At 39.8% G+C, this 22,695-nt stretch overlaps 1 protein-coding gene across 6 annotated transcripts in view; it reads right to left on the bottom strand.

Annotated features, from left to right (window-relative positions):
- The window catches only part of MGAT5 (alpha-1,6-mannosylglycoprotein 6-beta-N-acetylglucosaminyltransferase), a 235,733-nt gene that overhangs the window by 138,592 nt on the left and 74,446 nt on the right, over positions 1–22,695 (bottom strand). For 5 of the 6 annotated variants that reach the window (XM_073305297.1, XM_073305301.1, XM_073305300.1 and 2 more), the window contains one exon: positions 11,579–11,975. In XM_073305297.1, the coding sequence (XP_073161398.1) occupies positions 11,579–11,819 (241 nt within the window). In that variant the 5' untranslated portion in view covers positions 11,820–11,975. Of the gene's footprint in view, positions 1–11,578; positions 11,976–19,615; positions 19,635–22,695 lie in introns of those variants that run through there. The other variant, XM_073305302.1, reaches the window with a different exon arrangement.

The raw sequence follows: 22,695 nt of genomic DNA, 5'->3' as shown, positions 1-22,695 counted from the left end.
GTTAAAAGTGATAAATGATTCCTCCTTTGTAACACTGGCTACAGAAACTCTGCAAGCAGCAGCTAGAACTTAATATTCAGTGCTTATTTTGACATGTAAATCATCAGGATCAAGTTATTTTACACTTTTTATTGGTAAGCAAGGAAACTATTCTCCTTGATTGAAAAGCATAGTACCAAAATCCTTATATTACACTCAAGTGCTCCCATAAAGAGATTTAGCTTCACGTTTGTGTACCATGAAATGACAGTCTATGGGATGTTCCAGTGAATGAAAAATATTCCATCCCTATACACAGGGCTCAGTTCTCATTCAGACTGAGCAAAGCCAGCAATCAACTTGATAGATTAGACTAGATTGTACTAGATAACCTCCTGAGGTCCCTTCCAACCCAGATATTCTATGATTCTATTAAATCTGTACAGTATAGGGTAAAAGCACACAAAAGACCAGACTTCGGGTGGGGGGGGGGTTTGGAGATATATCAGATTTCATGGTCAGTGACGCATTTTTCATGGCTGTAAATTTGGTAGGGCCCTATACATCTGGCTTCTTCCTGATTGTGCAAATTCTGAATTGTATACCATACACCAATAATATTATATACTACTTGTGGTTTTCCTCAGGCCAGCTAGTGATCCTGTCTGTCACCATCTCACCAGACGCAAGTTGGGTGCAGGTGTGTGTGGGGGGGGGGGGGAGAAGAGATCTGCATATTGTGCAGAACAACATAGGAAAAATATGAGGAAGTTGATTAATGAACAACAAATAAAAATTCAGAATTCAGAAAATGTTACAGAAAAGTTGACAGATTGTCTTTAACTCATGACAATATGGGAAAGGGGAGAAAAGGACATAATTATATAAGGATTACAGTGTTGGCCTAAACTTTGAATGTACTGGAGTTTGCCTATTTACATATATTCAACAGATGTTACCATTACGCTGTTAATCATGCAAAAATAGGTTTAAAATGTGTAATTATCTTCTTTTTATAACTTTAAAATCAAATGGTTTTCTGATCTGTAATTTGACATGTGGTAGAATTTTCAATTATAATATATAAGCAGAGATTCACTTGCTTTACACTGGGTTTAGGTCTGTCATATGGTTTTTAGAGTTTCTAATGAGTTTTTAAATGAGCAGTCAAATATTTGTGCAAACAAGAGAAAATTTATGTGGAAAGGCCGTTAAGTTTAAAGTTAAGGAAAGCTACCTGAAAAGAAAATGAATTACACCTATTTTAAGGATACTCCAACTATGTACATCTTCCTTCATTGGCACTGTTTTCTTTACCTTCCCAAGACCATAACAACTGAAAGCACAAAGAGTACTAATTTATATATTACTCATTTTGAAATATGTGTCGATATATATATACATACCATATTGTAAAGCATTTTTATATAAATGTTAATTATTGAAAATTTTAAAAAACAGTCACATTGGAGCAGAGTGACAGAAAAAGATGAAATAGTTATCAACCTGATTTTAACATCCAATTTCTTGCAGCCCCGTCCAACCTGTCTGGAAATGCTGTGTTTTTCAACCTTTTTGAGATGGCGACCCCCTTTGGACTTAAGACAAAACATGACACCATCCCCCCACTAGAAAAACTTGCAACCCCCTACCTTCAGCTTGGGCCACAGGGCTTCAGCACCCCTGCAGGACGCACGGCTGAAACACTTACATTCACTTCCCAGGGCCCCCTGTGGTGTTGGACTCCAAGTAGTTGCCCTACTTCCTACCCGTAATGCTGTCCCTGCTTGCAACCTCCCTAAACCCATCCCACGATCCCCAGGTTGAGAAACACTACTGTATAGGATTGGAGCTCCATTTACAAGACACGTAACATAAAAGATCTAAAGGTGTCAGTTGTCCAGAGTAGCAATGCATTTTTGGCACTGATATAGCAAGCTCTGGATTTTGGACCAATTCAATTCTTGATTACCATTAAGTATTTGTTACAGATAGAGGGTGTGACAAACTGACAATATCCTGCAATATCCAGAACAAACCTTATGGAATTAAGATAAACTTTACTGAATTAATTTGAACCTTACTGAATTAGAATTAGTACCTTTGGGGTCAATTGTATTAAAAATGCAGTTGTGTATGTATTATAGAATCACATGTAACTTCTCTAAGAGCAGAGGGATGCTAATGTAATTCCTTCCATTATTAGCCCTTTGAAGCCACCTCCTGGAGAGGTTTGTATATAATAGTTCAAACTGAATTCTCCAGGAACCAACAGATAAAGGATTTTTGGGTAAATAGCCTTGTTTTAAACAGACTCAGGGCCTTCTTCCTGTTCGTGCAAATGGACAGGTCTATGGAGGGCTCCAATCCTTAGGGAAGACACTGTGCTTGATCTGAGCTGAAACTGTAATGAACTTGAAACCATGAGGAAACCCCTTGGACAGGGTTTTGAAGGACTGCTCCTGCCAGAGCCCATGTTAGGGTTGGGGTGATCTCTAGTAAGCTTATTAGCATGTGTAGGGGGGAGGGGCTTAATTGTTTTTAAATGTGTTTTCTCTGTTATGATTTTAAATTGGCTTGCATACAAAGTGCTGTGTGGTACCTTATAATGGTGGGCAATTACTCTATTACTAGCCTCTGAAGAGAAACTAAGCAGGCCTACTTAAGCAGAGTGTCTGCCTTGGATGTCACAGTATAGCCAGGGGTCCATGCAACCTGGAATACCCCAGTCAGAAGGGTATTCCACTCAAGAGAGGAGAAAGCCAGAGAATGAAGTCTAGAGCAGGTGCCCTTGCTGGACCACAGAAGAGGAACAGAGATGCAGTTGCACTGAACTGTGACAGAGGGCTAGGGATGATTGCTGATATTAAAACATTTAAGTGTTTTGGAACCATCACGTTGAGCACATTGTTAGCCTCTGTAAATGCATGTTCTTATTACTGTTGCCTTCAGGTTCCCTGCCTTCCCATTAATCTCTCTGAAATTTCTAAAGCTAGAAAAGAGTTCACATAATGTGCCACCTAAAATTTTGAAACCCCAACTTTTAAGCAGCATAAAGAATTAACCTTTAAGCCTAACTGTTCCCATGATATTAGCTGTTAAAGTCATGCCTGATAATAAAGCAGAGGGGAGTGAAATTATGGAAGCAAGATAGTAATCGGAAACACCTTATTTTAAAACATAACCTCGTGAGAATTTATTGAAATTCTGTTCCCCTATATAACTTTGTTAAGGAATATTTCATATGTAAAGCTTCTTGATAATTAAATGTAACATTGATAGTCTAGCATCCTCTCCCACTAAAGTCAGGGTTTTAGTATTATGCCATTGGTGACATCATAGACTAATTAGATTTCCATATTCAAGAGGAATGACAGTGACTCAAAAAAATTAGGTAGAGAAAATACTGGTGCTCCTAGGGAAGGCCGAGACAATGCTACCACGGTAGATCTTTAATGACAGAGCCTTGAAAAACTGTTTGAAGGTCAATCCAGTAGACTCCACCCTACAGGGCTAGGAAGCAATAATGGGGAGCCAAACGTGTTTACCTGGCCCACACCTCAATAGTGCAGGTCTCACTCAGCCACAGAAGAATGTTCAAACTACCTAAAGGGCAGCGGGTGCCAGTCACTTAAACGATCCATTCAGAAGAGGACTCTAAGATATATTAGCATGGTTTAAAAATGGTCTGTGTGGCTAAGTGGCAAACCAAGCATAAAGCATTTTAAAATTTTATTCATAACTTGTTCCAAACTAGGACCTGACCAATTTAAAAATGATTATGCCTGATCCATCCTGGCCAGGCAAACAACATTTAAACAGTTACAATGAATATATTAAACAGTTCCACGAATGTAATTTAAAGGCAGGGCTCCAGAGGCCATTGCCACTAATATCAGATTGAAAGGAAAAAGGAGAGCAAGGAACCTGCACAAAAGCACAATGCCGAAGGAGTAAAACCAGAAATAAGGTAGGTGAACTAAAGATTAAAAAACAATAATGTTGCCTACAGTGCGGCAGTGTACAAAATACAGTGAGATGAGTAACACAAAAAAAGGGCCTTCTACAGTGCTGCCAACTGCACTAATTGGAGCAGATTGCTGAGTAGGGAAACAGGCAAGCACCTGAAAACTATCACTTGGATGCAAATTAAAAAGTAGGAGGGGAAGCTAAGAATATGTGCCTATCTGATGGGATGAAAACAAGAAATTTGCTCACCCACCATTTATACTATTCTAATGTTTAAAAAGAAAAGTACACAACAGACCAAAGTTAAAAGAGGCCCATGTCTAGAACATCGGGTATAAAATAGAGGAAATATATAAATTGGTTAAAAAAAATGTTGCTGTGTGAAAATTAAAATGTACTGGCTATTTTCACAAAGAGACAAAACAAATGCAGGATTAAGACAACAGTTAAAAAAAAATACCCAAAACTAAGAAAACTAGAAATAATCTTTCAGAGCAGACATCAGGAGCATTGTGATTGTTCCATGGCTATTAAAGACTGAGGCTTCAGAAACATGGTAACAGTTTGGGGAGGCTTTCATTGAATAGTGGATCAACATCTTCTGACTACTGTGATAAATACTGACCATTAACAAGGATTTGGCCTTCAAATCAAATAGTTATGTATATTAAAAGTTTGAGACCTAATTCGATGCACTGCCCAATGGACACCCAACTCAAGAATGGCACTATTCTTATGGATATTATTCTTTAAACAGAGCACCAGTCATGCTGTCACTGAAAATACTTTATTGCAGACATCTTAATCCTTCATCCAAAATCCCTAATTTGCACATAAGATGTGTGAAGCTGCAAAGTATAATTTTTTTTTAAAATTATTGTTACTTTGCACTTACATAGCACCTGTTTAGCTAAGGATCTCACTTTCCTTTCTTAAATGAAAACAATAAGTTTGTTTTCTGTGAAGTTAGTTAGGATTAGAGACAGATCATTTGTCACATCACTGAGTTGTAGCTGTCTCTGCTACAGTACCTGACCTCTGTGATAGTGTACCGGATAACTCCACATCAGTATGTACAACAGGAAACGAATCATAGGCAAGTGAAACTGCAGGGGAATTTAGCTAATGACATCCCATGTACTTGAATATTGGCTAGAGCACATTAACGCAACCCTAATTTTACAAAAGATGCTATGAAACCTCTGAAGACAGGTGACCCTTTATGTTTTGCTGATTAGCTGAGGCTACAGCACCCTTACTTAATGATGGGACATTGGTTAAGTACTGATTCAAAGGGAAGAGCACCACTTACTGAATAAACATCACCATTCTTTGCAGAAATCTGGGCTTTCTTTGTGGGCGGTCTTCCATACAACCTAACCCAACTCTACTCAGCTTGTGATATTTAATGGGATCACAGTACAAGTTGGTGTGTCTGCAGGCTGTCAGACACAAATAAAAAAAATCACAGAACAAGGGCTAGTTGTTATCTAAGCCACATAGTAATATAACAGTCAGCTGCCTAGGGGATGGTGACCTCAACCTCACAAGCAAACACATTCACAGAAACACCAGAATCTTCTCAGAACAAACAAAGCAGTAATAGAAACTGCATGCCCTCCCAGCATTTCTGGCATCTGCTGTAAAGAGGTGCTTTCATTGCACACACTGAAGTGAAAGAGGATACCAAAAAAGAAAACGAATGGCTCCTAACTCGTGAGTGTGCAGGCCTAATCTAGGGCACCATAACTTCCTTGTACAGGTCTAGAAAAAATACCAGTAAGATTTCTCTTTGATAAAATGTTAAAGGGGAAATCATCTCAATGACTAATTAGCAATTAACGAGTTAGCCTAAAAGGAAGACTAGTCTCCATCACAACAGGTGGCAAAGAAAGCAAGCTGAAAACACCTATGCCAGGAACACACAGTTACATCAGATTTAAAGGGACAGCATCAACCTGAAGTCTAGCATCCCCCCAACCCCACTTTTTTTTTTTTTTAAAGCAAGAGTTTGATAATATACCCATGTGGGAGCCCTTGCCAATATCTGTGGGTTTTTTACAGATTTTCTCTATTTAAAAAAAAAAAAAAAACTCTATTCCTCCTCTGTTTCTGTTTAAAGCCCCACACAAACATGAGACAAAGGAAACAGTGAAACTTACTATATATAAGTGCTGTCAATAGTAGGTAAAAGATTCAGAGAAATGCATGATTAAACTGAGGACTAAATACCTCATTTTACTTTTTAAAACTGTTTTAGGAAATGTAATTTTATTAAGAGTCAGCAAAAATCAGAACTGAAATGGAAAAGATCAGAAAACACACACAAGAAATTGTCAAGTTTTTGATTTTTTTTAATGCAGTATCTCTTGAATAACTTCACACATCCGAACTGATAGATCAAGTTTCTCAGTAAATGGCAATGACAGATTTGAGACAGCGATAACAATATATAGATAATCACAGCCACAGTAGATGTAAGTACTGGGAACTTGTAGTAAAAATTAGCAGTGGACTAAATCATACTGGGTTCAAGATGGTCTCTGAAGAGCATGATGTAAATAAGTTTGGATTTTGGACTACGCAAAATTCACAGCAATTTCACACCTATACATTGCCCTTCTCTGAACCGTTTCTGATTCTAATCTCTCTTTTGGAATGGGGTGACCAGAACTGTCTGCATTACTCAAGGTCTGGGCATACCATAGGCATTAGAAAAAATAATCCCATCTACACATACAAAATGATGGAGGTCTAAATTAGCTGTTACCACACAACAAAAGATCTTGGAGTCACTGTGGATAGTTCTCTGAAAACGTCTGCTCAATGTGCAGCAGCAGTCAAAAAAGCTAACAGAACGTTAGGAATGATTAGGGCAGGGTTAGATAACATGACAGAAAATATCATAATGCGACTATGTCAGTGGTTCTCAACCAGGGTCTTTCGGGGGGTACACCAACTCATTTAGATATTTGCCTAGTTTTACAAAAGGCTACATAAAAAGCACTAACGAAGTTAGTACAAACTAAAATTTCATATAGAATCACAGAAGATTAGGCTTGGAAGAGACCTGAGGAGGTCATCTTGCTCAACCCCCTGCTCAAAGCAAGACCAACACCAAACAAATCATCCCAGCCAGGGCTTTGTCAAGCTGGGCCTTAAAAACCTCTAAGGATGGAGATTCCACCATCTTCCTAGGTAACCCATTCTAGTGCTTCACCACCCTCCTAGTGAAATAGTGTTTCCTAATATCCAACCTAAACCTCCCCCCTTGGTGAATCCATGTTGACTGTTCCTGATCACCTTCCTCTCCTCCAAGTGCTTCAAAATGGTTTCCTTGAAGACCTGCTCCATGATTTTTCCAGGGACTGAGGTGAGGCTGACGGGTCTGTAGTTCCCTGGGTTCTCTTTCTTCCCCTTTTAAAAGATGGGTACTATCTTTGCCTTTTTCCAATCATCCGGGACATCCCTTGATCGCCACGAGTTTTCATGGATAATGGCCAATGGCTCCGCAATCACATCAGCCAATTCCCTCAGTACCCTCAGATGCATTAGATCTGGGCCCATGTGCATGTCCAGCTTTTCTATATAGTCCTTAACCTGTTCTTTCACCACTGAGGGCTGCTCAACTCCTCCCCATACTGTGTTGCCCAATGCAGCAGTGTGGGAGCTGACCTTGTCTGTGAAGACTGAGGCAAAAAAAGCATTGAGTACTTCTGCTTTTTCCACATCATCTGTCACTAGGTTGCCGCCCCCGCCCCCCCATTCATTAAGGGTTCCACACTTTCCCTGAACTTTTTCTTGTTGCTAACATACCTGTAGAAACCCTTCTTGTTACCCTTCACATCCCTTGCTAGCTGCAACTCCAGCTGTGTTTTGGCCTTCCTGATTACACCCTTGCATGCTCGAGCAATATTTTTATAATCCTCCCTAGTCATCTGTCCAAGTTTCCACTTCTTGTAAGTTTCCTTTTTGTGTTAAACTCACCAAAGATCTCACTGTTAAGCCAAGCTGGTCGCCTGCCATATTTGCTACAGTCAATCACTTGTTTATACTGTTCTATATATATCAGCGGTTCTCAAACTGTAGGTGAGTTCGTTTTAATGGGGTCACCAGGGCCAGGATTAGACTCGCTGTGGCCCAGGGCAGAAAGCCAAACCCTGAGCCCGGGGCTGAAGCCAAAGCCTGAGTTAAGTGAAGTGAAACTTGGGGTATGCAAAACAAATCAGACTCCTGAAAGGGTTACAGTAGTCTGGAAAGGTAGAGAACCACTGCACTATGTAAATACATGGTATGCCCACACCTAACATACTGAGTGCAGTACTGGTCACCTCATCCAAAAAAGATATATTAGAACTGGAAAAGGTGCAGAGAAGGGCAACAAAAATGATTCAGGGTCTGGAACAGCTTCTATAGAAGGAGAGATTATAAAGACTGGGACTGTTCAGTTTAGAAGAGTCACAACTAAGGGGCGAATGAGATGGTGGTCTATAAAACCACAAATGGCATGGAGAAAGTGAATAAGTGTTATTTACCCCTTCACATAACAGCTGATGAAATTAACAGGCAGCAAGTTTGAAACAAACAAAAAGGAAGTACTACTTCACACAACCTGTGGAACCTTCGAATATTGTAGGGCTAAAAGTATAACTGGATTAAAAAAAGAATTAGATAAATTCATGGAGGATAAGTATAATCAATGGCTATTAGCCAAGATGGTCGGGGTAGAACTCCATGTTCCAGGTGTCCCTATACCTCCAACTGCCAGAGGCTGGGACTGGATAAGGGATGGATAGCTTGAAATTACCCTGTTTTGTATATTCCCTCTGAAGCATCGGGTAGCAGCCACTGTTAGGGACAGGATATGGAGATAGGTGGACCACTGGTGTGATCCCAGTATGGCAGTTCTTATGTCCTTAAATAGTGTCATTATGATACTTTCTGTTTTATTAGCTCTCTTTCCTAATGGTTCCTAACATTGTTAGTTTTTTTTGACGGCCAGTACACACTGAGCAGATGTTTTCAGCGAACTATCCAGGACGAATCCAAGATCTCTTTCTTGAGTGGTAACAGCTAATTTAGACCCCTTCACTTTGTAAGTTTAGGTGGGATTATTTTTCCACTGTGTATTACTTTGCATTGATCAGCACTGAATTTCATCTGCCATTTTGTTGTAGAAGTGGCAAGAGGTGTCCTCCTCTCCCCGCTGTGGGAGTGGGTGAAGGCATAGGCACCAGCAGCCAAGCTCCCCCCTTCTTGCCTCCTTCTCCCCCTTCCTCCAGCATGCTGCATCCCAGCTCCTCCCCTTCTCTCCCAGCGCTTTCCGCCTTCCAACAGCTGTTTGGCAGCACTTAGGACTTTCTGGGAGGGAGGGGGAGGAGCAGGGATGCCATGCGCTCAGGGGAGGAGGCAGAGAAGAGGCAGGGTGGAGGGGGGACTTGGGAAAAAGGGGTGGAATGGGGGCAGGGCTGGGAACATTGGGGAAGGGGTGGGGCGAGGGCAGTGAGGGGGGTGGGAAGAGGCGGGGCCAGGGGGTGCAGGGGTCGAGCACCCACGGGGAAGTCGGCGCCTATGTGTGAAGCACTAGTCTGAGGACAGCCCCACCCGACAAAAAATGCAGCTGCCAAGGCACCCAAGCCTGCTTTCTTAGCCAATGAGGGTAATGATCACAACTCTAATGATGGGTCCCTTCCACCTCCCAATACAATGTCATGGAAGCAAGCTTCAGAACCATTGTTGGATGAGTGTACCATATGACATTGAAGCATCACCATATCAATAAAAGGTTTTTCTTTTCTCCACCAAAGCAAAATAAGTAATTTACTGGCCGGGTATAGAACTTTGGGCTTTTCCCATAAACAGAATTACTTCCCTGAATTAAGCTGGGTCTATGTGCGGGGTCATACCAGATATTGGCACATTCACACACTTTCTCCAGCCCAGTGTTGCTGAATGTTGGGGCAATATATACGGGATCTAGCTCTGTTGTTTGCATCCTCTCCAGTATGAGCCCAGCTGCTGTAACTTCATATTTATCATCATATCACAGAATGATACATTCTGGTGATCATTTTTAAGGTGTTTCTAAGACAACATTTCTTTGCAATTCTTAGGCATGTTTCAAACTCCAGCACCTTCCTGTTGTATCACTGAGACTTTTCCATGTGTATTCTCAGTTCTGAGTTTTCCAAGGTTTTATACATTCTCCAATTCATCTTTCAACAAAAAAGAATAATGTAAACTGAAACCAGACCATTTTGAGAAGAATCTCTCTGGCAAGGCTGAAGAACAAACTTTGGTTCTTAGCCAGTGGAAAGGCTGGAACCGCTTTGGTCACTGCCAGCTATTAATAATCTTAGCTTGGAATTTTTCTGTAAGACTAGAAAAAAAACTGACGCATCCCATTCAAACCACAGAGGCAGAGCTGTCCCTGAATATAGAAAGTGCAGACTAAACTAGGAGATCGTAATGTAGTTGTGAGAGAATGATTGTAGTCTGTAGACTTGATTGTTCCTATTGATGACTGGTTATATTCTGTCTGCTGGACAGATTGTGACCAGAAAACCCATTAACCTTAATTAGTTCAGAAAATTATTTTAAAACAGAATCAATGTAGTGCTGAAGTTTCCATTATAAAGGCAAATGTTTACTGCTTAACTTGAATACAAATATTACAGTTACAGAATAAAATGGTGCATTTCCCTCCACAACCATACATTCTTAACGGTAATTGTACAGTTCCACTGAGGAAAGTGAAGGCTGGATTTGGGGGATTTTAAGTATGGATTCAGCACCACAGAACCCTACTCTGCTGGGGCTTTGAGCCCTAGAGGCTTAAGAGACAGGACTGGTAGATCAGTAATTAAGACCACGGAAGAGAATGACCAGTGGACTGAAGAAGCCACAGGACACTATTTCAACCTACAGCAGAATGGTTCTACTGCTCCTCCACACCTTGTGGGTGGAGGATTTCCTCCCGCTGTCCATGGGGAGATTACCAGTATACAGCTTGGTCAATTGGGCTGCATTATGAGGTCAGTTTTTTAAGCCATAATTAATGTTGAGAAAATAAATTACCGCATATACTCGTTCATAAACCGAATATTTTTGGTAAAAAAGTGATGCATCAAAGAGCGGAGGTCAGCTTATAAACAGGTCTACACCAAACTTTCATGATTTTAAACTATGAAATCATTGAATTGAATATCTAATACATAATCATTTTGTTTACCTGGAGTGTCTGCAGGCATGGAGCCCCTCAGTTCCCTGTGGCCGTGGTTCACCGTTCCCAGCCAATGGGAGCTGCAGGAAATGGCGCTTCCCGCAGCTCCCATTGGCTGGGAACGGCGAACCGCGGCCACAGGGATTTGAGGGGCTCCATGTCTGTGAACGCTCCAGGTAAACAAAATGTTCCGACCTGCCAGCGGGCCTGGGAGCCAAAAAGTTTGCCAACCTCTGAAATATAGGGTCGGCTTATGAAAGGGTCATACAGTTTTTACTATTTTTACCTACCCTTCGGGGGGGGAGGGGGAGGGTTGGCTTATAAACGAATGGGCTAATGAACAAGTATATATGGTAATTAACCAGCATTTTCGAGAAAGCTTCTAGGTATTCTAGAATATGCACTCACCATATGCTGTCATCGTCCCAACATAAGGCCCATCAACCACATTTCTATTTTCTTCTGCCAATGCTTTGATATATCTTTTGCTGAGATCCAATATTTGCTCACGAAGGACTGAACTGCTTTCATGTTGAGTTCGCTGTTGAATAGTAAAATGCAGAAGCATCATTCCCCAAATAAAGCCAAAAGTCACCAGAAAAAACCCAAGTTTCTGAGAAGAGAGTTTCCACGGAGTAAAGAACGCCATGGCTTCCCAACAGCTTCACAATCACTGCACGGGTTCTTAAAGCAAGAAACCAAGGAGCAAATGCATGGTCCAGGTATGTAAAGATCACAATGCAGGAATCAGTCTCACTCTGGTGCATTAGTCAGTGTATTTCCTCCTTTCAGTTCCATCCTGCTGCTGCCAAAACAAAGGGAAAAAAGCACATGGTCACCATAAAGTACTAGAGAATCTTCAAACTGTATTTTGTTTGTATTTTAACTTTTGCAAAATATGAGTAGAAAACATGTTTTCTTTATACATTTTTAATTTGTTATACTTTACAATATGAATCAGAGCAGGAACAAGCTGGGAAAAGATTTGGAAAGAGAACAAGTATAAAAAAATTAAATGTATGTTAACCAGCATAGAACACCTTTGAAAATTTGGACCAAATTCAATTCTTTAAAAAAAGTTTCCAATCTGAATTTCAAGGAAAAGGTATTTCAGTGTAATGGGTGAATGAAGATCTTATCTTGCCAATATAGTGGATTTAAAACAATCCTACCATCATTCTTTTCTCAGAGAACAAGTAATTTTAGCTGGCAGTGACGGTGCTATTCGTTTCTGGCAAGAACTAGGGCATATGGCTAGATAGGTGATCAGGAAAGTGGATTCTCTCAAGGGAAAGGGGAAATAAGTGTTCTGCATTATTTAAGCAAACGCAAGCTCTCCTGGCTTACATTACAAGTATTCAGAGGATTGGAAGAATCTCTTATTGTTCTTGTGTGGCCTCTGTGACATGTGTCACAGAGGAATAGCTTCAAAGTTATTTCATAATAAGTAAGAGTTCAATGAGCACATTTCTGTGCCACACTTATGAATATAAATATATCTGAACTGTCACACTACACCTTTTCTCTTTTAAAATGCTCTCACTGTTCTAATTTCAGCATATGCAATTTCAGCAAAGAGTTAGTATCTGACTATCTAAAAATCAAGTAGTGGCTCCATCTTTGCATAATACACTCAATAAAACCTAGCCAACGCCCAATTTTTTGAACGTATTTGTTAATATTAAACAGAACAAGGAAAGCTTACTTAGGAAGTTTCAAGTCAGGTTTTTTAGCATAAAACACTGTAAAAAGGAGAAATACTAAAAGGAAATTAAGTGTAACCTATCATTTAAAAACACGGATTTAGTAAAGCATTATCCTTTTAACTTTATAATGTTCCCAGCAGGAGTATAGAACACACAATGGGTTCTCTTTCTATTTTGTACTTGCACAGATAATGTAGATGTTGCCTGTTTTAATACAGTAACTACAGATATGCCTGCTAGCACTACTGAACATACTTATCGACACATCAAAAATTCTATCAGAAGCCTTGCTTTTGGTAGAATTAACCACTCCTTAGAGGAAAACTGCCACCTTGGGCCAGAATATAGTACAAAAAAGTCTTGTGCATGCACTTTCATTACTGCAATACAGTTAGTCCAAAGATCATTATGTACCAAAGTGAGTTATTCTGTGTCTATATTTTACTTTAATTCCTCTATTGCTGAAAAGTTCCATTTATAGTTTTGCTTTGTACCCATGCTAGCTTTGAAAAGGGCGGGTGTGAGAAAAATGGAAATTGTTTGTATTTGATTTCACTATAGATAATGTAGCATACCCTTGGTTAGGTATGCTTCAGAAACCCATACAGAAGGAAGTAAATTGTTTTATGAGTGCTCTCTCCACAAGCCTAGGTAGGCTAACACATTTCCTGGTGATCGCACTGGGTAAGTTCAATTCTTTCTGTTTAATTCTATTCTGGGAACCTTTTTTCCAATCACCTATATTAGAAAATGCATGGATTTAAAGTTTGACCATTCTCTTGTAATATCCAAGTGTGAAAATGCTGGAAATTCAATATGTAAAAACAACTCTGTGATTTGAAATCAAAGACATCCAAGACACTAACTCCCCCAATGAACTGAAATTACATATAAAAGTTGTCAGCCCTATATCAATACGATCTTTAACCATTACAATTATATTATTTCTTTCCATAATTATACTGTGCTTCAAGATGAAACAAGAGTAACCAAAATGCATGGCATAAATGACGTTGTGACATTGCGCTCCATATGATTTTATGAAAATATGCTCATGAGTAAGAATATAATATAACTGGAATACGCTTCATGCAAAAGGTCTCTTGTACGGTATCATTACAAAGCTTATAATCTACTGAGTATGGTCATCCTATTTGTATAAATATATCATTCTTGTATCTGAAACTAGAAATATAAAATGTAACTGAGGTCCTATTGTAATTGTGCAAAGTGTGGGCTATTAATGATGGTTTGGAATCTTGATGGCTGCCATCAACTAGGACAATTGATTGTAAATGGCTGTTTACTTGTAAGCCTTCCTGTGAGTCAGGCCAGGAAGAATGAAGGCTTGGGGTCTCACAGGACATGTGACCATGTCACCTGGTACTGGAATCCACCTTAAACCTGGTGTTTTTCCATTTAGGAGGAGGGCTGGGGACCCAGAGAGACAAAAGATTTCCACCTTGTGCCAAAGCTACATAAGAGGGTGGAACAGAACAAAGAGGGCTGCAGTCATGAGAAATCCCCAAGCTACCACCTGCGCTGGAACAAGGACTGTACTAGGGGGAAAGGATTGGGCCCAGACTAAAGGGAGGCTAGTCTGTGAAAGAAGCTTATTGGAAAATCTGAGGGTTAGATTTACCTGTATTCAGTTTCTTAAAGGTATTAGACTTAAACTTAGGTGTTTTGTTTTATTTTGCTTGGTAACTTACTTTGTTCTAAGAAAAGGAGTACTTGTGGCACCTTAGAGACTAACAAATTTATTTGAGCATAAGCTTTCGTGAGCTACAGCTCACTTCATTGGATGAAGTGAGCTGTAGCTCACGACAGTTTATCCTCAAATAAATTTGTTAGTCTCTAAGGTGCCACAAGTACTCCTTTTCTTTTTGCGGATACAGACTAACATGGCTGCTACTCTGAAACCTTACTTTGTTCTGTCTGTTATCACTTGGAACCACTTAAATCCTACTTTTTATACTTAATAAAATCAGTTTTGCTTATTAATTAACCCAGAGTAAGCAATTAATACCTGGGGGAGCAAACAGCTGGGCATATCTCTCTATCAGTGTTATAGAGGGCAGACAATTTATGAGTTTACCCTGTATAAGCTTTATACAGAGTAAAACGGATTTTTTTGGGGTTTGGATCCCACTGGGAGTTGGAGACAGGAACACTTGCTAAGCTGTTTTCAGTTAAGTCTGCAGCTTTCGGGGCATAGTTCAGACCCTGCATCTGTGTTGCAGTAGTTTACCGTATCTGGCTCAACAAGGCAGGGTTCTGAAGTCCCAAGCTAGCAGGGAAGATGGGCTCAGATGTAGTCTCAGCACATCAAGTGACAGTCCGAAGGGGGTCTCTGTGACCAAACCCATCACAGAGGTGCTATAAGGTTTTTACTGATGTTTGTTTAGGGTAGAGGTTCGCAAATTATGGGGTGCAGCCCCGTGCGGGGGTTGATCAGGTTATCAGGGGCATGGAGACCTGATGGGGCCATACTGAGAGGCTGGAGTCAGGAGAGGGCTCTGCCCATCAGGGGAAACGGACAGGACTCTGTGCAGGTGGTCTTGGCTGCCAGGCTCCCTGCATGCCTCATTCCCCCACTGTTGCAGCTGCCATCAATCAGCAGTTATGTTCCTCTGATGGGAATGTTGGCAAAGACTTGGAGCAAGGAACAGAAGGCTACACGCCAAGAATACTGAACCCCTCCCCTTACCAGGCAGTGCCCCTTCCTGACCCTTCAGTGCAGCTCCAGGGACAGAGCCTACACAGGGAAAGCAGATGGGGCCAAGCTCAAGCTCTGGCTAGATAAAATTTATACTAACCAAAAAAATCAATGTGAAAATTGCCATTTTCACAGAAAATGTTAACACTGTCAATTTTTGAAGGCATTAGAATTTTTCTTGGACTTAAAACAAACACATATAATAGACTGTCTCTTGCAGATTTGTGTATTGAATACGATAGGAAGAAAATGAATGTAATGGAATCCAGTGAAGATCATGAGCTGAACTGAAGTATGCATAACAAATATTAGTTAAAATTTTCAGGAAAAAGATTACAGGGCTCTGATTGGGGGAGGAAAAAAGACTACCCTATTCTCCCATCATCTTCCACACACCCAACCTCCTTCACATGACTAGGAACAAGATGAATGATCCAGCTTCCACAGTCTAAGTAAAAGTAGCCACCCTAGACAACTACTCAATCATTTAGTCTACTAATTCTTAGTTCAGAAATTCTAATGTCTAGGAGCTTGATGAATACCCAGAATCCTATAGCCAAGTGATCTTTAGTTTCATAGTACTACTGGTGTATATGAGGATTTAAATACACGTATGAAGACAAGTTCTCTGCTCCAAAGAGCTTGAAATTTAATTTAGGGCCTTGACTCTGCAAACACTATGCAAAGACTTCAATAGGACTTCTCAGTGTGTGAAGCTCAGCACGTGCATAAGTCTTGCCAGGATAGGGGCCTAAACTGTCAACACACAGAGACCAGCAGAGCACTTTGGAGTTCAGAAACCAGGTATACAGCATAAAACAGATTTTTGTAGTATTGTTCTGGTCGAGAGCCGTGAAAGTAAGTAAAACTGAACTCGGACACAGTTAAAACACACCAACACACAATTTCCTATCTTAAGCTACTTTGAATGGTTGCCTATGTACTTTGAGGTGTCTGGTGACCTTAGAGAACCCCTCTTTATGCACAGTAACATGAGCTAAACAATCACCAGGTTTAAATAGGTTGGGACTGGTAGCATGATATTTTTAGTGAGGCCTCAAATCAGGAATTCTCTCCTCCACAGTTTAACAGAACCTGAATTAGTTTATTAGAATGCTTCAAAATCTATTTTCCCCAAAACTCATCATGTCTTGAGTCTTGTTTGAGTGGGATGAGAGGGACTTTAGATGGTAGACATTGTTCCACATGTGTATTTTGTACATGTCTCTAGAGTAAGTGATAGGCAAAACAAAAGTAAAAAAAATCTGGTCTCTGATTTGGCTCACAGATGTGGGGATCCAACTACTTTAGATGGGACTGAACCACAATCTAAAATAGCAAATACTGCATTGAGTACTGTACAGAAGTAGATTTGATGTAAAAGCACTTGAGAATTGTATCTGAGCAGAATTATCTTTAGATAAGGCTCTGAAAATAGCTGATGGGCCAAACAAAGCAGAGCATATGAAAAACTATGTGAATACTCTGCTGGAAATAGCCAGGAATGTGTGTTACCTATGTGTTCCAATGAAAAAAGAAGCTCTTTATTTAAGAGCAATTTGAAATGCATCTCTTTAAGCAAAAATGGTAAGTTACATCACCTCAACTAAAATCGACACCCAGGTTATACAAGTTTTTCGTGTTTCTGAAGTTATTTTCATAAAAAGAAGTTCATGATAATTGCAACACCACATACAATTTGGGTCAGAATCATCTTCAGTAATTAAGAAAATAGCAAGCCCTTTTTCTACTGAATTCATCACTCTGATATGAGACTGCCAGTTTCTGATATTTCATGCCGGTAGGAGAAAAAAATTTAACAATTCTTAAAAAAACAACAACAACAAAACCCCCAAACCCCCCCCCATGAAACAAGCAATGCCCCCTCCCCCCAAATTTTTTCAATGAAACACACAGTCCAGTTATAAAAGGCATAGTGGTCCCCTACTCGCTACACTGGAGTATTTGGTAAAAAGAACCCCACCAGTTTATTTAGACTAAGGGTACGTCTACACCATGAGTGCTATGCAGCAGAGCTGCAGCTATGTCATGTTTTCCCTGTAGAGTGGATGCTTCTTACATCAGTGAAAGGGGTTTTTCCACTGATGTAGGTAATCCACCTACCGAAGAAACAGTAGCTAAGTTGATGGAAGAATTCTTCCGTCGGCCTAGCCATGTCTAGGCTGACTTACCTACATTGCTAGGTGATGTGAATTTTTCATACTCCAAGCAAAATAGCTACAATAATCTAAATTTTAAGAGTAGACCAGGGCTAAATTATTCAAAGCAAAGACTCTGTCTTTCTTCTATAAAGTGCCCTACAAACATATGGTGCTATTTCTATGTTAAATAATAAATGGCATGCCTTACTCAGCATTCTAAACCATCTAATTGACATTGTAGCGTACAAAGCTACAAAGAGTACATCTACACAGCAAAAGCTGAGCACTAGTGTAGTTGCCTGAGCTAGCGCGGGTAACAACGGCAGTTAAGACAATGCAGCACAGATAGTGCAAGCGTGGCACGGTCCCCATATAGGAGCAAGGCACTGTGCTATCATGTCTGCTATTGTTACCCATGCTAGCTGGATTCAAGCTAGCTAGCATAGGCTAGCCCATGAGTTTTTGCTGTGTAGATATACCTTCAAGTAGCAGTGAGATCTGCAGACCCAGACTGATTCAGTTTTTATATTGAAAAATGCATATTAATTTAAATTCCTTGCTATCAAATATCCAAGGTTAAAAAAATTTCTTTCATGCACTCTGATGCAGAGAGGTGGGAAAAACCTTTTGCACTTCCATCCAAATATTGTAATAAATAATTCTGCATTAAAACAAAGGCTGACCTGATACGTATTCACTTCAGGGTTTCATGCTTCCCTATTTACATTAATCCTTGTTTCTTTTGAAATAAAGGTTATATATCGCACAGTCTGAAATTTATGTCCATTCAGATTTTTTAAATACTGTAAATTCAGTTTGAACTACTGTGTCATCTAACTCACTACTTTGCATACAAGTACCACTGCTTATATGGACATTAGCTTAGACTAGTATGCATGATTGTACAACACATGTGTTGAGAAGGTCAAGCAGAATGGGCTGTTTTGATTTGTTAAACAATACTGAGATAAGATTTAACAGCCAAAATATCATGTAAACATTAATTCTTGTTCTGCTGCAAAGTTTCATACAGATTGATTACACGTACTATAGCATGTATCTTATTAAAAACAAAATCTGTTGCAGAAGAGTTACAGAAGTTTAGGGTTTTTTTTTTTTTCCAAACATATATATATTCGTGACATTTTCTTTCCAGTCTGTACTAATAAGAGGTCAGGTGGTAACAGAAGTTTGGGACAGTGTTGCTCCACAGTCTCAGTTCAAGGTATGGTTCAGTAGTTCTATGAATCAGTGATGGACTTGCAATTATGGAGCGCTGGAAAGCAGCATACTTAGCACATATAACTCATAACTAATCAAATGTGTACTCTCAAAATGACAGATCTAGGATCTCCATGCAAATATTTTCCAGAATCTAGGATCTTTTTTAAAAATGGAAAACACTACATTTCTCTGTTTGTATTGTTTCTGCAATATGCAGCAATACACTACTGTGCTATGGAGTCTGCAGTCCAGACTGACACTGAAACTACCACCACCTCCATTCAGATGGATAGGCTGCTAATGTGGATGCTGGATTATGATCATTTAAAGGCCAACCCTATCAAAAGCATTCCAAATACACCAGACACACACGCAGTAAAACTCCAGTGTGAGTGGACACATCTGGCACAACCCAACATTCCACAGAAAAGTGATGCCAGGACTCATGCTCTACGCTTCAGGCAGTGGACGAACCCATTTAAAGAGATGCATACGTGTGCACTCATGTAAATTCTCAGCATTATAAAGCTAACCGAGATAGATAGCTCTAGTACTAGTGACGCATGTAAGTAAGGGCAAAAATTCCACCTAAAATATACACACATTAAACTTTACCAGTAATGCTAACTTTTACCTCACAGTAGATGGTCTGCTGCATATCAGATAGTGTTGGTATGTTCAGATCAACCCATGAAAAGCAAATTAATAGCAGGGTATTTCAGCCTACATCCCACCTAGTTTTCACAGAGTTGGCTAATCTCTATTCAGAAACAGCTTTAAGTCTCAGTTACAGTTTTTTCAGCTAGTTTGTTCAGACTGATTTTCCCTTGCTTTCTCTAATTTCTTGTATGGCTTCAGACAACATGTAATTCTTGTTTTCTTTCTATCTCCCCTGTTTATAGGCACAGCATTACTGGTGAGGTGGGTTACTGACTTGCTCCGTGTGGTCATTTTACACAGTTAATTAAATTTAAATAATGGAACTGTTAATGAGAGGGACAAAAAAGGCAGTTCACTTTAGAATTATGTTCAGCAGCCGTTTCTCTTCGAATGGAGGTGACTGCATAGAGATCCACTGAAAACCTAATGGAAGAGCACAGAAAAACAGACATGAAGAAACGCTAGATTCTAAGAAAAAGGTTCTACTTTATATGAACATATTGTCTATTGTTGGGCAGTTTGCAACGCCACAAACCTTTCCCATACACAATATATATAGTACCAAAATGTCTGATGTTATATCTGAATAACTAATGGAAACTAGGGAATGCCTATAGGGTTACAAAACGCATGCATACACATAAACAAGATTTTTTTTTTAACGTGTTTTTCTGCAATTGTTTTTACTTGCTATTCGGCAACTGTTACACCAACATCTAAACCATCATGGTTCAGAAAGTGTTTGTCCATTCATGAGTTCTTTGAAATTTCTCCTATTTGTGGGAGACGGACGGAGGGGGGCAGTTATACCAGCCAGAGTGCAAAAAATTCTTAGTTTCTATTGGTTGCCTCCTGCTTGCTTCACACAGAAGGAAATGTCTATGCATCAGGCAATGATAGCAGCAACCAAGTCACAGAAAGATGCAAAATGGAACTTTAAGTATTAATTATCAATCCTGTCTACATTTTAATGCCTCAGTCACATCATCCTCTTCCCATTTATCAACATGGTAATTTACAATGGTCAAAGAGAAGCAGAGTACCTAGTGCTTCCCAGACTAGAATATTTGTAGCCAACACCCATCTAATGTGAGATCTATACAACAAATACAGCCAGGTCCAAAGCTCACTGAAATCAGTGGGAAGGCTCCCATGACTTCAGTGGGCTTTGAATTAGCCCATAATGAACCTTTTAGTTTCCTTAAAATGGTTTGGTAAATTTACATCTTAAAAATTCAATTTAAAACGTTTCCCACTTTTCACATCTGAAGCAGACAATCTGATAAAATGCAAAACTCACCACAGCTAGCAAGAAGACAGATGCTCTTTGGAGAAAACAGTGCATTTACTGCAAACACCAGTAAGCAAACAAAAGATATGCAGATAGCAACTTACAACTGTGTCAACCCATGCACAGTGCCTACTGTCTTAGCCTGAAGGAGTCGCCCTTCAGATCACCTCACAGAGAGAAAGCTATGCGATAATGAGTTAACTCATTCAGTAACTTCTTTTACCCGTTATTAAAAGCACATTTCAGAATTTAAATTGCTTAACACATAAAATAAATACACAAAGCAGTTACCTTAAGGTAAGAATTAAGGAATTCTTGAAAGACATTTTTGTCCTCTTTCCTGCTCCTCCCGCCCCCTTTTTTTTTTTTAAACAAAATGCTCTCGTCCCTCTCCTAACCCTCAACTACACCTGAAGTGGGGCACAGAATAACCACCTCTAGATGCAAGTCAACACAGCGAGAGAAGAATGATGCCAGGTTGACAGCTGATGCAGGACAGACGGACTGAGGGAGATTAGAAGTAAAAATATTTTTTTTCTTTTCTTTTTAAGGACGAAAGTGTAGGGGAAATTGAGGTCATGGGGAGAAGAGCAGCCTTTGGTGAGATGCCATTAAAAAAACACAACCACTTTTTGCCTTGAACAAGCAGCCTACCTTCATCATTTGTCAACAGGATGCGTGGCAACCCAAAGATTTTTTGTGAAAGTCCCTGACTGGAAAGATTTCAAAATACTTAGTACAGTTTCCTACCAAGCATACCACATTATGAAGCTTAGCTACACAGAAATGGGCAGCAGCAGATGCACCTCTCTTCATGCTAGTGACCTATTTATTTGTCATCCAATTTTGTGATGCCAGGAGAGACTAAAACAGTAACAATCCCTCCCCCAGAGGTTTTTTTGTTTTTCGGGGGGTTTTTTTGTAACTACAAATCTCACTCTGATGCAAATCAGAAGTTTTGTTGTCCTAAAAAATGAACACAGCAAAGTAAATCTTGGATGCAAGGTGTTCGGATCATTACTCTTCAGTGTGCTTGTCCTGAGTAGGTTCAACATAAATACCCTTCCCCATTATCCCAACTAAAAAATAGGCAACTCATTTACCAATTCAGCACCCCCAGCTCTTCTCTTCCTTTTATCTTCTTAAAAGATTTCTGAAAAAACACCAATGGGGCAGAGCTCCTACCTTCTACATTTATTCTGTACTTTATTATATCCACTGTACCTTTAAACTGTAAGTTATTTGGAATAGGATCTACTGTACTGCCTTGTGCAAGCTAATCATACCAAGTTATAAACAAATAACTCAGACTCGCTGCAACCTATGATTTCAGCATACATAATCAATTATTGAAGGGTGTGCCCATAATCAGAGTAAACTTTTCATCAGAAGAAAATGCAAAATACGCTAGAAAATTAATGTTCTGGAATTATGCTCTGGGACAACACTTTGTCTCACTATCTGCTTCCTATCCACTATTCTCTATCCACTCTGGGCTCTGCGCTCTATCCACTATTCTGAAGCTCATGGAAGCTACATTCCCCTTTATGGAAAAGAGAAATCTGTTGTGCTAGCCAGTTAGGACTGCTGAATAAGTATAACAAGATGACCCAACAATAAAACAGATGCCCAGCCAGGTGACTCCAAGCCCATACTTCTTCAGAGCTTCTAATGCAGACGAGGCTTGGAAAGACAATGATCTGATAGTAAAGAGATGTTGCAGAACAAGTACATATGGCCCCACTGATCCTGTTTTTAATACT

The sequence above is a fragment of the Lepidochelys kempii genome, chromosome 11, assembly GCF_965140265.1.
Source record: "Lepidochelys kempii isolate rLepKem1 chromosome 11, rLepKem1.hap2, whole genome shotgun sequence".
NCBI classification, from domain to species: domain Eukaryota; kingdom Metazoa; phylum Chordata; order Testudines; family Cheloniidae; genus Lepidochelys; species Lepidochelys kempii.
Note: the sequence above shows the minus strand (reverse complement) of the source record. Positions and strands in the feature narration are given on the sequence as shown.